Raw genomic sequence first — 16,969 nt, forward strand, 5'->3', positions numbered from 1 at the left:
ATAGGGAGTCTAATTACTTCATAATTTTTAAAAGTTGTTGAACAAAAGCGTCATCGTTTGAGGAGTACAATCTATGTTTTAATTATTTGCTCGTGTTACAGGCCACACCCGGTATGACCCAGATGCGTTGATTACCCCGCTAACTGACTCGGTTGTACATATACATAGTACAATTAGTGCAATATTCAAATTTTAAGCTAAATTTACCGAACGAGTTTAATAGTGCGAAATTACACTAAATTATTGTTCGTGTTTACTCAAATAGGTACATAATTATAATATTGTAACTACATAATTTACTTTTGTACATTAATCAAAGTTCCATGACTCGGTATCAGATATATTTTATTGTAAAGAAACTATCTATGTATAACATATCTAGACACGCGGCAGTGTGTCAAGCCAAGTTCAAGCAAAGGAACTGGCTAGCCAGCGCCGAGTGTAATATTACACGAACCACTTGGTGCCACTTTTGACCCTTCTATAACTCAAAACATCTTTGACGTAAACACATAAAACTACGTGTGTTTAATTATATCCATAAGGATATCTAGAAGCCCAAATTTCATGAAGCTAACTCAAACGGTTATAAAGGTATGAAGGTCAAAAAGTCGTAAATTTTAAGACTGACTTATGACTTATAGTACCTAAACCTAACCTACTTCCAGATGACCTAGAAGGATGAAATTTGGAATCCAGCTTGGTTATTGTGTGTAACCGTAGGAAAAAATCTAAAAATAAAATAAAGTTAAAAAATAGGGGGGGTCCCCATACAAATAAAACACTTTTTATTGGGACTGACATATAAGTACCTAAACCTAACCTACTTCCAGATGACCTAGAAGGATGAAATTTGGAATCCAGCTCGGTTATTGCGTGCAACCGTAGGAAAAAATCTAAAAATAAAATAAAGTTTAAAAATAGGGGGGGTCCCCATACAAAAAAAACATTTTTTATTGGGACTGATACAAGTACCTAAACCTAACCTACTTCCAGATGACCTAGAAGGATGAAATTTGGAATCCAGCTCGGTTATTGTGTGTAAGCGTAGGAAAAAATCTAAAAATAAAAAAAAGTTAAAAAATAGGGGGGGTCCCCATACAAAAAAATATTTTTTTATTGTAGCGTTGGAACCGTTACAAGCAGATATTTGAAACTACCCCAATATATGTATTATTATATTTGCTATATTAAAATAAAGTTTAGTCAAAAAATAAGTGGTGTCCCCATACAAAAAACTTTTAATACGCTCTAAACAACCGGCCAACGGTGTGTCGTCGGCGGCGCGCGGTACCACATAATTATACAAAGAACAGAAGTAAAAACCATACAGCGGAAACACAAGAAAAAACATTAAATCTCAATACCTGCCTAGTTTTCTTTACAAAAAGTATTGATATCCCACCAAAAACATAAATGTAAAAAAGGAGAGCCAAGTTCAATACAAAAATTATGCTTGGCTGTGGGGCTCGCCGCAAAAAGAATGGAGATCTAAATGAGTGCCACTGCCAAGTTCTATGCAAAATCCAAATATGTATTTATAGGAACAAAATAACATTATAAACAAGTATTAAACTCTATTTCCTTGCTTTATTGGATACCTATAACAATTGCTGTTATTTAAAAAAATGTGAGATCTTAAAGTAGGTTAGATTTGGCTTGGCCAGGTTTTATCAGAATTACAATATATATGAAATGATTGATATAATGAAAACTGGACAAGTCAAATCTAACCTACTTTAAGATCTCACATTTTTTTTAAATAACAGCAATTTTTATAGGTATCCAATAAAGCAAGGAAATAGAGTTTAATACTTGTTTATAATGTTATTTTGTTCCTATAAATACATATTTGGATTTTGCATAGAACTTGGCAGTGGCACTCATTTAGATCTCCATTCTTTTTGCGGCGAGCCCCACAGCCAAGCATAATTTTTGTATTGAACTTGGCTCTCCTTTTTTACATTTATGTTTTTGGTGGGATTGAATATAAAATAACTTATTAAAATAAACTAAAACTACAAAGAAATTAAAATTAATACTAAAATAAAAGAGTTTTAAGTTCCATTATGTAAATTAAAATAAATTGTTTCGAATTGTGTAGGTACAAATCGTAGAGCATTTAAACATTGGAATATTACCTACTCACTGCAGTTTTATTGTCTTATATATTATGTACATGTTCATGACTACGAATCTGGTTTTTGTTTGTCCGTCCATCAATCGGTCGGTTTTCTTGATATGATAATAAATTGCGAAAATGAAAATGATCATTATAAAATTTTAATTCATTAGGTAGGTAATAGAATAAATCTCTACGTACGAGACCTCATAGAGGACGGTAGTAAATCTATGTAAAGGCATACTTTCGAAAAGTACCTAAACAACAGGAAAATGTCGTTTCAGGTAACAAATATCGGAACGGTAGAAAACAAAGCTAAGTTTCTAGGTTTGTACCTATTACCACATGTGGAAATGTCAAGTACTTAAGATCTCCTAAAAATCAAACGAATTAAACGCATTTCGCATCTCCTCCATCATTGTTTTAAGTCCCCTGGACAGTCCTTCTATCACGCCTTCGACGACTTTCTCTATAATGTTAAGCTCGTAGATCTTCTTGTCGACGGCAAAGTACATAACAAGGCCGGTTTCGAATGACACTGCGCTGGCGACGAAGGAACCGCCGCCGCGGCCCGCTGCATGCGCCGACGCGTCCTTTCCGTTTACCGTGTAGTACTCGCCGTCAACGTTCACTAAACCGTAGTCTCCCGCCAGTACCGGAGTCCTCAAGAACGATACTTTATTTCCATTACTAGGGATACCTTCAACTAGTTTCGCGTTTTGTCCGTCGTACACGTAGAACTTTTTGTCGACAGTATAATAGTATAGATACCCCTTGTAGTCGACGGTTATTTGATCCGCGTTTTTAACCTCGTCGATGATAGTAGCTTTCTGTCCTCTTTCGGTTACTTTATAGAGCTGATGTTGCTTATTCACATAGTATAACACTCCAGTGGCATTCTCTGCCGCGATCGAGATGACTTCGTCATTGACGGATCCGTACTTTTCTGCTGAGTTTTTCTTCTTATTGTAAACATATATCCCGTCTTTGGCGGCGAAATACACCGTTTCCGTTAAGGAGGCTACAGCGATGTCCCTGGCGTTGTCTAATAGTTTAGTTGAGATCGTTTTGTTAGAATGTGTGCGGTCTTTAGTCAACGCGTATAGACCGTAGTCGACTCTCTCTCCGTGTTTGTTAACATCTGACTCTATAAAGAATACAACTTTGTCTTCGATTTCTTTATCTTCTCCAAACAGAACCCCGAGGCACGTGACGTCATGGTTAGCGGTATGGAGAAGGGTGGACTGGGAGATGATGTCATTGGTGATGCTACCGATGGTGATAGCAGGTGCGTTGGGGCTGGTGGGCGCGGCCCACACGTGGGCTGCTAACAGGCAACACGCCACACTCAACACCTTCACTATCATACTGCTTTCTTATATCTGGAATGTGACAAAAAATTTACTTTTAACTCCAGTAGTGTACAACGCCACATTGCAGGCTAGCATGCACTGGGCCCAAGAGGGCGGTTCGGAGAGCGCTGGTGAAAAGTGTCCACATTCGTCACGTCCCTCAGCCATGAGGATACGACAAGGAAGAAGAAGTGTGTAGTTCAAAAGTTATCTGGCAAAAAGTTGCAAATAAGAGATATTGTATTTTAAGATGATTCAAGTCACAACCCAAAGCATGGCTTAAAATAGGTATAAAGATAAATAATTTGATACCTATAAGGAAAACGTTCCTTGCAAGTAATTCTTGGAAACTTGTTTGTTGATATTTTTACACAGGTTATCGATTAAATGACCTTTTACAGTATTGGATGATGTGTAAGTAGTTTGTTTTGCCGGCATGTATGTATACATAGTTACGTACTAATTTATTGTATGTACAGTCAACTGTAAAAATATGGGTGCACAAATCATCTCAAAAATATGTCCCATAGCTCTTATGTCAGCGAATTAGGCACTATGGGATATTTTTGAATAAGTTGATACACCCATATTTTTACAGTTAACTGTAGGTACAATAACTTTAGGTATGTAAACATTCTGCCATTGTTTTATTACGTATGTAAATAGCACCTTCTCTGTAACATACCTATATAGTATAGGTAATTAGGTATATCATTTGCATAAATATTAAATTACCTATAAATTACCACTTGACCAAACCTAATCTCTTAAACAGAGCATTCAATCATTCAATAAATTAATCGTTTATTTGTACATAAAACATGTAAGGTATTTATCTATGGGCCAATAGTTGCCTGAAAATAAATGTTTTCATTCATTCAAAACAAAGAACAATGCATGCAAACATAATTAATATTGAACATTACACCACCGATAATGTCAAAATTAATAACAAACATCAAAAGAAAAAAATCAAATACAATGAAAAATACAGTAAAATATCAAATTACTTGTATAAGGTATATATTTAAGTGATAGTTACTAAATCCGAGTTCTTACAAAACCCGGTGAAGTTGTTGGACCTCGCCTATTTTCTAAAACTATTGAAAAATTCAAAACACCATTTTTGGTAAATTAATATTCAAAGAACTATCGAATGATATGGCACCCGCTTATTTTCAGAACATTTTTAGCAACTCTACTCTAAATGTACCTACCTATATTATTTAAATCGTTAAGTTACATACATATATGTAGATGAATTTTAAATATTTACGTAAGTACAGTTAGCAATACCATGCTGGTTACTTTTCCCTGCACCTGACCGTACATATGTACTGAATGCATAATTACCTGATGATTAGAATGCTTCCAATCCTGGATCGATCGCACGGAAATGATCGCACGGAAAAACTGCTTTTAAAGAAGATTTATACCAAAAGGAGGATCACTGCACTTGAACAGACGTAACGTGTGTGTGCTCTCGTGTAGATATAACTAGACATTGTCGTCATCTGCAGTTGTATTTATCTGTCTCGAATATACCTAGATTGTATATCCCCAAATGATAACAAAATGATATAATTAGGTATCAGAATGTACGTTCTTATTGGCCTCCTTGTCACTAGTTCGTGTTGACCCTAGAACGTGGACTGCACTCTGAGCTGGAGGCCGCAGGTTGCCGAGACGAGTCGGATGATTACTGGCACCCTTCATGCACTTTTAAGGGCCGAAATTAAAACATGTAAATTCACTTGAGATTGAGTTTTATTTTTTAATGACAATTCTATATGACACGTTGCGCAGACTTTTCTTTACCGCGCAGACAATCCTGCGCGGAGATGTGCGCAGCAGCTACAGGGCTCCCCCTCAAGCGAAGCGTACTGGTCGCCTGACAGATCGGCCTGACCGAGTACACTTTGCTGGAGGTTCATTAGCATTGCCAGGTTCACTCAAATTCACTGTATAGGCGGGCTTTAAACGGTCAATGGATACTGCGACAACCCGTCCTGGCAATTGTATTGTGAAAACTTTATCACTACGCTTCAGTACTGGATAGGGCCTTTTATATGGAGCTTGTAGCGGTTTGCGCACTACATCTTCACGCAGGAAAACATTTTCGCAATTTTGCAAATCAGGATGCACAAAAATCCTTCTATTGCTAGAGTGTACCTTTTGCGTAGGCTTGAGATCATTTATGATTTGCCGAAGTTGTTCGACGTAATCAAAATTTATGACAGGATTTACAGAAGTGGATGATGAAATGAAATCGCCTGGCAAACGGAGTGAGCAGCCATATGTAAGTTGGGCTGCACTGACGCCAGAGTCGCTGCGCAGTGCTGAGCGTCGTCCAAGCAGGACAGTGGGGAGTTCTTCGACCCATTTATCTCGATCGCACAGCCGCGCCATAAGGGCTGCCTTTAGGCATCTATGCCAGCGTTCGATTTTACCATTGCTCTCTGGGTGAAAAGCTGTTGTGCGTACTCTTTCGATACCAAGTAATTTGGTCAGAGATGAAAAAAGTTCACTTTCGAATTGACGGCCTTGATCAGTTGTTATGGTTGATGGGCAGCCAAAACGTGCGATCCAAGCTTCATATATAGTTTTAGCCACCGTCTCGGCAGTTATATCTCGAATGGGTATTGCTTCTGGCCAGTGCGTTGTCCTGTCTATAATTGTGAGTAAATACCGGTGTCCAGCCGATGAAGTACTCAAAGGACCGACGAGGTCGGTATGTATATGTTGGAACCGTGCGCTCGGTGTGAAACATCCGACGTTGCTGTAAGTATGACGCTGAACCTTCGATTGTTGCAGTAACTGAGATGGCTTTAAATCGCCGAGCTCCATTTCCGATAAAAGACGTTGCAGACTACGTTCTTTAGACTCCTCGTAGACGGTAATCAATCGGGTTTTCAATGTTCCGTACTTGTTAGTTTCAGGTGGTTTTAGTAAAATGTCGCTTACTTCGTCCAGATCCTGACGTTCTAGTTTTGCTATTGCGAGTTCGTACATTGCCTGGTCGCCCTTCTTGAGGGGGGCGATGATAGATTCAAATTGCACAAACCAGTCTTATTTGGTCGCGCCATATTGGTGGGATACGAATGTTGGTCGCGATACCTGAGAGCTCTACAATGGGGCTCGAAACTGCAGGTTCGAACTTTTCGGTTGTTTCGTTATCAGAAGACATGTTTTTAGAAGGCTGGGTGCTGCTCTGCCACCACTTTAAGGGCCGAAATTAAAACATGTAAATTCACTTGAGATTGTGTTTTATTTTTTAATGACAATTCTATTTGACACGTTGCGCAGACTTTTCTTTACCGCGCAGACAATCCTGCGCGGAGATGTGCGCAGCAGCTACACACTTAACAGGCTCAGACACTTCTTGCCAGTTAAAACCAAAACAGTGTTGGTTAACACCTTGATTTTACCATTATCGACTATGGTGATGTGTTATCTGGACTTAAACGAATAACTTCTTAACAATTTAGACCATCTCCTTAATAATTGTATCCGCTTCATCTTCTCTCTCTTCTCTTCTCTTCTCATCTCTTCCTAAATCCTTTGTGTACAATAAATATTTTTTAATTTTTTTTTACATTCTGTATTCTGTCTTCGGAAATATGATCACGTGTCCTCATTTCGCACACAGCTCGGCTGGCTCCCTATTCGTCAACGGCGTAATTTCCGCATGCTTTGCACTCTCTACTCTATCCTCCAGAGTCCCCCTTGTCATTATTGCCGTTTTGAATTTGGAACCTTCTTGTATTCCATTTTAATTCAAAATTCAATTTGGATTAAATCCTTTATAAAGGCCTCAGGGACTCAGGCGGCTATTATCAATGACCCACACTCCCCTGAATATTTCAAAGATAGTTGATAGTTCCACTACTTGACTTTAGATGTCGTCTACGAAATAACTCGAGTTTTCGTAAGAAAACAGGTATATATGGGATTACCACTCTTTATTTACTGATATTACTATATGCTATGACATAAGAAATACCTTCGTAATAGAATTTGAATGATACATAAGGCACCTTTTTTTAAGTACATAGTTTAGAAGCAATAATTAATTGATTATTACGGGAATCAACTCGTATTTGTTTATTGTTAAACTTTAAACTCATTGATTAGATAAAAAAAATGTCAGAATTCTCATTAGGTAATGTAATGCAATAAGCATTAGTAATGAACACAATATGTTTTGAATTCAATATTTTATTTATTAACAAACAACTCAGGTACAACCCAAACTTAAACATACTTAAGTATTAGGTTCAAGTTTCATCACATATAGAAATCGTTACTCAAAAGAACAAGATTTTGTCAAGGAATGCTATGGTCATTTAGTTTTGAAACAATGTAAAGGAACGTATGATCATAAAGGTACCTACACTTACAAAAAGCGAATACTGTAATAAAGTATCATCTCAGGCAACAACAGTAGGTACATAAAGTGAAGTACTTACTTAGTTGTCGCCTGAAAAAGATGATCGGATGCTCTCCAGCATTGATTTTAAACCTTTGGACAGTTCAGCCATGAGGCCTTCTACGACTTTCGTTAAAACGTTGAACTCGTAGATCTTCCTGTCGGTCGCGAAGTACGCCACGAAACCGGTGTCGACCGACAGGGCGCTCGCGGCGAACATCCCGCGACTGCTCCCCGTGCCCACCGCGGTTGCGTTCCCCCATATCTGATAATATTCATCATCCCCGTTCACTAAACAGTAATCTTCCACTAACAGCGGGGTACTCACGAACCACACTTTGTTCAAATTGCTATGGATGCCTTCAACTGGTCTCACGCTCTGTCCGTCGTACACGTAGAACTTTTTGTCGGTCGTATAATAGTACAGGTGACCCTTGTTGTCAAGCGTAAACTGCTCGGCGTTCTTGACCGCATCGATGATTATTGACTTCTGCCCGCCCTCGGTCACCTTGTAGAGCTGATGCTGCTTGTTCAAATAGTACAGCACTCCGGTACCGTTTTCGGCCGCGATCGAGATCACATCGTCACTGACCGACCCGTACTTTTCCGCCGAGTTTTTCTTTTTATCATAAACGTATATTCCGTCTTTGGTCGCGAAATACGCAGCTTTCGTTAAAGAGGCTACAGCGATGTCTCGGGCGCTGTCCAAGAGTTTAGTTGAGACAATTAGTTTAGATTTGGGGTCTTTAGTCAACGCGTATAGGCCGTAGTCAACTCTCTCTCCTCGTTCGTTAACGTCTGATTCTATAAAGAATACAACTTCATCTTCGATTTCTTCACCTTCTCCGAATAGGACCCCGAGACTCGTGACGTCATGATCCGCGGTGTGGAGTAGGGTGGACTGAGATAGGACTTCGGCGTCGGAGCTAGCGGTGGCAAACGCGGAGGCGGTAGCGGATGCGGGCGCGGCCGACACGCTGGACGCCAGCAGGGAACACGCCACCAAAAACCACGCGGTCATCCTGCTCACTGAAACGACACAAATAAATTATGAAAGTGACAGACTGTGATAATAAGGTTCCCGGAAAAGTTAGTTGCTCGCCTACTCGTAGGTCGCTTACTACCTTAAACAAGACATGTCAAGCTTGCTTAAAATCAAGCTTCGACAGAGTGAAATTCCAGTCGTACCTATACTTATAGTAGAACCCGCTTAAGACGATTCTGAGGGGACCTAGCAAAATACGCGTCTTAAACGGGAAATCGTATTAAACGTGAAATAAAAACCAGTATTATTTCATGTACAAACACCGCAGCGGTGATAATGAGCGAATGATATCTTTAGTCTGGGTAGGTTCACACGCGGTTAAATAATCTAGATTAGGTACACTAACAATAGGCTCAACTATAAAGTCGTGGAGTAACTAACTGCAAATAAAAATCTGGGAGCGATAGCTTGCACTCCGTGGTCCAGACCGTCAAGTAGATGGCATAGCATTCTCACGCCGACAAGGACCCGACAAAAGATATTAGACAAAACAAAAAACCTAAGGTACCTAGGTAATAAACACATTAAAAAATGTTGACTAACGGCGTATTGCATAACAATACGACCTTACGATGGTTATGGCAATAACACAAACGTGCAGATGGTTCGTAACGGGAATTTTAGATGGCGTATTAAGCGGGACGCGAGTCGTCTTAACCGTGAAAAAATGTATGAAAACAGGCCTAAAGTTGCAGGGACCGGCGTATTATGCGGGTAATCGTTTTAAACGTGATCGTATTAACCGGGTTCTACTGTAGTTCGATTTGCCAGTACTTAAAGGTAGTCGAATGTTGTTCATAATTCATAAGTATGTAATACTTACAAAATCTGATGATGATGTCTGATAAGCAAATCTTGCGCTAAATATACATTTTTAGCGCAATTTCTTATATACTCGTACATTCAAGGAACCACTAGTTGAAAACACTTCTACTTAGAAATACAAATATAAAGTCGTATTCAAAAACAGTTTGTCCCAAATGCTTACCTGATAATTTGGAACCTCTACAGTCTACAACGCGGGTGAAGATCAACTGCGTTTTGAAAAAGGTCGAGCCAACTATTTATACATATGTATATAACTACTTAACTAATTACTAGATTAGAAGTGCATGTTTAATTGTTTATATAGGGACTAACGATCTAACCGCTATCTAAGTATCTATTAGTAGTAGGGGAGACCGAGGTGAGTTGTGACGGAGGAGAGTTGTGACATTGTCGATTTTTTGGAATCTAATAACTGTTAGTGAGCTCGCAACAGTGTGCGTTTGTTAGCTCGCAACTTGAACTAACAAACGCGCGCTATTGCGACCTAGTTTTTAGTTAATAGATTCCAAAAAATCGACAATGTCACAACTCTCCTCTGTCACAACTCACCTCGGTCTCCCTATATCCGACCCATTCGGTTTCGGTTTCGACAGGTTCCGCCATTACTGTCTCTATTACAATCACTACACCTTATAAAACAAAGTCCCCCGCCTCGTCTGTCTGTTTGTGTGTTTGTTTGTATGTTCGCGATAAACTCAAAAACTACTGAACGGATTTTCATGTGGTTTTCACCCTGTCAATAAAGTGATTCTTGAGGAAGGTTTAGGTGTATAATTTGTTAACCCGTGCGAAGCCCGGGCCGGTCGCTATTAATATATATTATAAACCCGTCCCATAAGACAGACATTTATTTTGATGTAGAAAATCCTTTTTAACCGACTTCCAAATCTCAAAGAAGGAGGTTCTCAATTCGGTTGTATGTTTTTTTTTTTTTTGTTTTTTTTTTTTTTTTGTTTTTTTTTTTTTTTTGTTACTCCATAACTCCGTCATTACTGGACCGATTTTGAAAATTCTTTTTTTGATTGAATGTATATGCATACAGATTGGTCCCGTTTTTGTCAAAATCCAGTTCTGATGATGGGATCCATGAGGAATCGAGGGAACTCCTCAAATCTTAAAGGCATACACATAGTGATTTTTGGTTTTTTATCAACGAATCAAGCATATAAGCCGGGAATACACATGCCTGTAAAACGGATCAGTAGCTTGCATATTAGGTAATGGCATGTAGAAGTAACTGACCCACAGTGAATACATTTGCAAGTAAAACTTGCATGCAATCTGCTTCCTTGCATGCCTGTATTTCTGAGCCGTATACACATGACTGTAGCTGGCACACTTGCATTCTAGTTTCACCAGTTTCACGTTGAGCTTGCAATGGAAAACATTCGAAGTGAATTAAATAGTATGGTATTGCTACTAGCAATACAATGTGTGGCTAAATTGATGAGAGAAAAGAAAAAGAGAAAGAATAGGCAGATTTGGGTGAGAAATTGGATTTCCAGAAGGGAAAACTACGGAGCAAGTTCATGTCTGCTTACAGAAATGCGACAAGAAGATATAGGTGGTTACAGGAATCATTTAAGAATGCTTCCAGAAAAATTTGACGAATTGTTAGCAAAAGTTGCAGACAAAATTAAAAAAAATGATACTCATATGCGAAATGCTATCCCGGCCAAAACTAAATTGGAAATAACTTTACGATTTTTAGCTACTGGCGATTCATTTGCATTCTTTGTACAAATGTATAAATTGTATCGTCTTCTCATCTCCCCATCGTGACATGATGAATCCAAAAGATAAAGAACAAACAAAAACTTGACGCGAACACAAAACTACAAAAACGTGCACCCCATCGACAACTCTTTTCGCTACTGGCATGCCTGTAGCTGTCGCGTGCGTTCACTCATGCCGGTTTTGCAGCCCCCCGCGACCCCTCCCTCATATTGCATGCTAGTAAATCAAATTGCTTGCAATCTACTTGCTTGCCAGATACAGGCATGCCAGTTAGTGTATACACATGACAATAGCTGGCACGTGCAAGGAGCTGGTATGCAAGTGTGCCAGTTAAAGGCATGTGTATTCCCGGCTATCCAAAAAAGTGACATTTGATGAAGTGGAACTGCTGATGATGATCAGAACGGAACTCTTCAACGACGCATAGTTCACGGTTGGCGATTTGTCCTCTTCGTTATGTTTGTTAAAGCAAGTTAAGTTTTTAAGCCACATTTTTGTCAAGCTCGAGTTCTGATGATGGGATCCATGAGGAATCAAGGGAACTCCTCAAATCTTAAAGGCATGCGTATAGAGATTTTTGTATTTACATCAGAAAATCAAGCATTTTCATTAAAAACTGTTGCATTTGATGAAGTGGAACTGCTGATGATGATCAGAACAGAACTCTTCAACGACGCATAGTTCACGTTTGGCGATTTTTCCTTTTCGTTATGTTCGTTAAGCAAGTTAAGTTTTTAAGCCACATTTTTGTCAAGCTCGAGTTCTGATGATGGGATCCATAAGGAATCGAGGGAACTCCTCAAATATTAAAGGCATACGTATAGATTTTTTTGTATTGTCATCATAAAATCAAGCATGTTCATTAAAAACTGTTGCATTTGATGAAGTGGAACTGCTGATGATGATCAGAACAGAACTCTTCAACGACGCATAGTTCACGGTTGGCGATTTGTCCTCGTCATTATGTTTGTTAAGCAAGTTAAGTTTTTAAGCCACATTTTTGTCAAGCTCGAGTTCTGATGATGGGATCCATGAGGAATCAAGGGAACTCCTCAAATCTTAAAGGCATGCGTATAGAGATTTTTGTATTTACATCAGAAAATCAAGCATTTCCATTAAAAACTGTTGCATTTGATGAAGTGGAACTGCTGATGATGATCAGAACAGAACTCTTCAACGACGCATAGTTCACGTTTGGCGATTTTTCCTTTTCGTTATGTTCGTTAAGCAAGTTAAGTTTTTAAGCCACATTTTTGTCAAGCTCGAGTTCTGATGATGGGATCCATAAGGAATCGAGGGAACTCCTCAAATATTAAAGGCATACGTATAGATTTTTTTGTATTCATAAAATCATCATAAAATCAAGCATTTACATTCAATACTGTCGCATTTGATGAAGTGGAACTGCTGATGATGACCAGAACAGAACTCTTCAATGACGCATGGTACACGTTTGGTGATTACGAATTTCGATTTTGACTTGGACTGGGACCCGGACTCGGACTCATACCCGGATCCGGTTCGGACCCGGACCTGGACTCGGATCCGGATTCGGACCCGGACTCGGAACCGGACTCGGACCCGGACTCGGAACCGGACTTGGACCCGGACTCGGATCCGGACTCAGACCCGGTCTCGGACCCGGACACGGACCCGGACTCTGACCCGGACTCGGACCCGGACCTTGACCCAGAAAACCACTATGATACCTTAACTAAATAAACAACTATGATTACCTACCATAAAATTAATGTAGGTATAAAGTACGATGATGCCAATCTTACTAGCCCCTCCCGCTTAAACCCCCGTACACCGCACGACATGCGCCATTAAGTGGGTTAGGTTAGGTTTGAACTGCGATCCTCACAGAACCGAACAAGGATTAGGTTAGGTTAGAACTGCGAGCCTTACAGAAACGAAATGCTACTTGAAAAGTGGGTTTGATTAGGTTCGAACTGAGGAGTGGGTTAGGTTAGGCTAGAACTACGACCCTCATGGCTCCTCTTCACGGTGGGCCAACGCCGGCCACTCCAAGGGACGCATTTATGCGTTAGAGGGAGCAAGTGATAGTGCATGGCTGCGTCCCTTGGAGTGGCCGGCGTTGGCCCATCCTGTAGAAGAGCCATTATACAGAAGCGAAATGCTAGTAAAAAAGTGGGTGGTTTTACCTCCTTTTCTACATAGTGTACCATCTACAATAATCTTTCATCGGCCCCCATGGAAGTCGGTTTTTTTTTCTTAAAAATTATGTAATCTAATGATTAATTCATTGAATTGGTCATCTATGTGGACATTGCCTGTCGTAAATGTATTAAAATCAAAGAACCATGAGGGGCAGGAAATATGTGAACAGTTTTACTAGCTGTCTTTATTATTTAGTACCGTAAAACGGGCTGAGTAGGTTTCGCGGGGAGAGTTGGGTTATGAATGGGGAGAGAAGGAATTTTAAGGCTACTGCTACAAAAATAATGTATTCCGATTTAAAATGGGGCTATAGTAATACGCAGCAGAAGCAGTGGTGGCCGAGTGGATATGACGCCTGATTTTCAATCCGGAGGTCGCGGGTTCAAATCCTGGCTCGTACCAATGAGTTTTTTCAGAACTTATGTACGAAATATCATTTGATATTTACCACTAGCTTTTCGGTGAAGGAAAACATCGTGAGGAGACCTGCATACATCTGCGAAGAAATTCGTAGGTGTATGTGAAGTTCCGCATTAGGCTAGCGTGGGGACTATAGCCCAAGCCATCTCGCGCATGAGAGGAGGCCTGTGCTCAGCAGTGGGACGTATATAGGCTGAAATGATGATGAGTAATACGCATAATAAAAAAAATCGATCCAACAATCTTCCAAAATCACCTTTGTATGAAAAACCCTCTCACCCCAAATACGAGGCACTACGGAGTGAGGTGGATTTTCCTCTTTATCGTCAAAGTTAGGAAATGGAAGAATGGAACTACCCAAAATAAAATACAAACTAAAATACAAACGTCCGAACCACTTATTATATATACCATTCAGTTTTCACATGTAAAAATAAAATTTTATCTAGGTTTGAAAGTCAAATTTCACCCAACTCACCCCATTTTACGGTAGTTGTTTAAAACAATGACGGCTTGATTTGGCATTGTGACTGTGCCATTTTAATTTAATTTCAATTCTGTTATTATTTAATGAATTAATTTTAAATGAATTTTTTTTTAAATATATTTATTGATTAGATTTTGACTTGTAAAATTGGCAAGTATATTAAGGACATTAAGGTACATATGTATGGCGGTGAGCGATCGTTAATTCCACCACATCATGAAAATTCTAGGCATTGCCGCCTAAGGCATATACCTATAAGTAAAAAACTAAATAATTTGTAATTCTAACACTAATTCAATTGTATATCCAAAACCGTATAACAGGAAGCTAGAAACAGACTCTTACTAATACACTGCCGAAATTTAATTGAAATGTTATATTAATTGTAACGGTAACAACGCTCAATGATGTCCTTCACAACACTAATCATTAAATTGAATAGACGATAACGTCGGGTGACAAGCAAAAGTCACTAAGTACTATCAAAAAATTAAAGTAACAATGCACTTTATTACACTTGTAACACGGTTTATTCTCCAATAATTTCAATGGTGTTAGTTAGTGACTTTTGCTTGTCACCCGACGATAAATTGTACATCAAAAGCAGAATAGTTTAAACTATGTTAAATTAATGAAATAGTTGGAACTGAGTGTGTTAAATAGGGCTGGGACCGCAGACCGGATCCGTTTCATGCATGCAATCAGAATTAGTAGTGATTCAGTGAAATATACGCAGGCCAGCAAAGTTGGCAGTTTTGGGTAAAATGGTACTTTGTTAATAGTTAAATAAAATGTAGTTATGATGAGTGAACTAGGGAACTTATTAAACTTTAGGCGTAGGTAACTATATTTTGATAAGTTGCTATCTTATTGTGCTCGTTTGTAGACCAGTACGGATATGATGGCCGTTCTTGTCTACGTGACAGCGTGATAAAACAGTGTCCGTCACTTTCTATCCCATGGTGCAAAAAACGGAAAAAAACACGCTTGTTGTTTGGGGGCCGCACTTAAATATTTAATTTATTTTGTTTTTAGTATTTGTTGTTATAGCGGCAACAGAAATACATCATCTGTGACGTAAATGTGACAGTTATTTTATCACACGGATAAAGCCATCCATAATACGCCGGTTGATACTACAATTTATTTCTTTTTAAACCTACGTAGGTAGGTAATTAGTCTGTTTGCCGTGAAAGTGCCTCAAAAAAGGTCATACTAAAAACGCAACAAAACAAAATTATAAGATTCATGTAGTCATACTGCAAAACACGATATAGCGGATGTCACCCGATTTGCAACCTGACATAAAAAAAAAGTTTAATAAAGTACCCCTGTACCCACACAGCACAGGGGCGCCCTAACAAATCGTTAATGTAACTGTCACGTTTTTTTAAAACATTACGGTCGTAATATTAAATTCGCTCATTCGCAAAATCAAATTTCCGTGACAGCAGTCGCGGGGCGGTATTAGGATTTTACAATTATTATGGTACAGTTGGTTCAGTCGTACAGTTTTTGAAAAATCGGGCCTTTTTAGGTCAAATTACGGATGCCAAATTTTTTATTAGCAATTTTAAGGTCTTTCTCTAGTAATATCATCGATATGAACCTGATTTATTGACTTACGCTGTAAAGAAAAAATCACAAACATTAGGTCTAGCTGAAACGCACCTTCAAAACTTGTAACAATTTTTCCAAAGCTAATAATATGAATGCGCAGTTTTATTTTTGATTGAACTCATCGATTAGGTAACTTTTTTTTGTTAACACATACAAAATAATAAAGTTCTAAAACATAATATCCGCGATCCCGGTCACGCTCAGCCATCTCGCTCATCTCGCGCGGGCTCATAAGTGCGAGAAGGGTACCTGCCTACCTGGTGACGCGACTGCGCGACTCGAAGACCGAACATATTTTTACAATATCAAAACCCTAACAGATTTAAAAATCCCAACACCGCCTGTAGACCTTTAAAAAGCTTCACAAGCCGCGCTACTGAATTATTACGACTCATAACAAATTAAACAAGTCTCGTAACTTTAAAAAAAATCGTACTGTTGCGTGCTTTAGTGAAATTTAGGATCGTTTAGGAGATAAATTATCAATTTCGCTTCGGTTAACTGTTTTAGCATTTTAATAGTTATTGTTTTTCGATATTTATGTACAGACGTTACCTTGTTAAATACGTAACCGTAATTGAATTATTTCATCTTCATTTAATCGGTTATTGACTTTAGAAAAAAACAATAAAGTATCGCAATATTGTTTCAACACGCGAGAAAGCCGTAATACAATATAAACAAAAAACCGGGCAAGTGCGAGTCTGACTCGCGCACGAAGGGTTCCGTACCATAATGTAAAAAA

At 38.9% G+C, this 16,969-nt stretch overlaps 2 protein-coding genes across 2 annotated transcripts; both read right to left on the reverse strand.

Annotated features, from left to right (window-relative positions):
- Positions 1-2,474: 2,474 nt before the first annotated feature.
- LOC134669217 (uncharacterized) lies at positions 2,475-4,956 on the reverse strand. Its single transcript, XM_063526731.1, has 2 exons — positions 4,828-4,956; positions 2,475-3,497 (listed from the first exon to the last, which is right to left on the reverse strand). Exon 2 carries the CDS (start codon positions 3,487-3,489, stop codon positions 2,497-2,499), a length of 993 nt encoding a protein of 330 aa, XP_063382801.1. The 5' UTR covers positions 3,490-3,497; positions 4,828-4,956; the 3' UTR covers positions 2,475-2,496.
- Positions 4,957-7,751: 2,795 nt separating this feature from the next.
- Positions 7,752-8,924, reverse strand: LOC134669468 (uncharacterized). Its single transcript, XM_063527049.1, has one exon. The coding sequence runs from the start codon at positions 8,922-8,924 to the stop codon at positions 7,944-7,946; it is 981 nt and encodes a 326-aa protein (XP_063383119.1). The 3' UTR covers positions 7,752-7,943.
- Positions 8,925-16,969: the final 8,045 nt, after the last annotated feature.

This window comes from Cydia fagiglandana, chromosome 12, assembly GCF_963556715.1.
Source record: "Cydia fagiglandana chromosome 12, ilCydFagi1.1, whole genome shotgun sequence".
In the NCBI taxonomy this organism is placed as follows: domain Eukaryota; kingdom Metazoa; phylum Arthropoda; class Insecta; order Lepidoptera; family Tortricidae; genus Cydia; species Cydia fagiglandana.

Coding starts and splice junctions, on each gene's coding strand:
- LOC134669217 (XM_063526731.1), bottom strand. CDS start 3,489: ATGATAGTGAAGGTGTTGAGTGTGGCGTGTTGCCTGTTAGCAGCCCAC.
- LOC134669468 (XM_063527049.1), bottom strand. CDS start 8,924: ATGACCGCGTGGTTTTTGGTGGCGTGTTCCCTGCTGGCGTCCAGCGTG.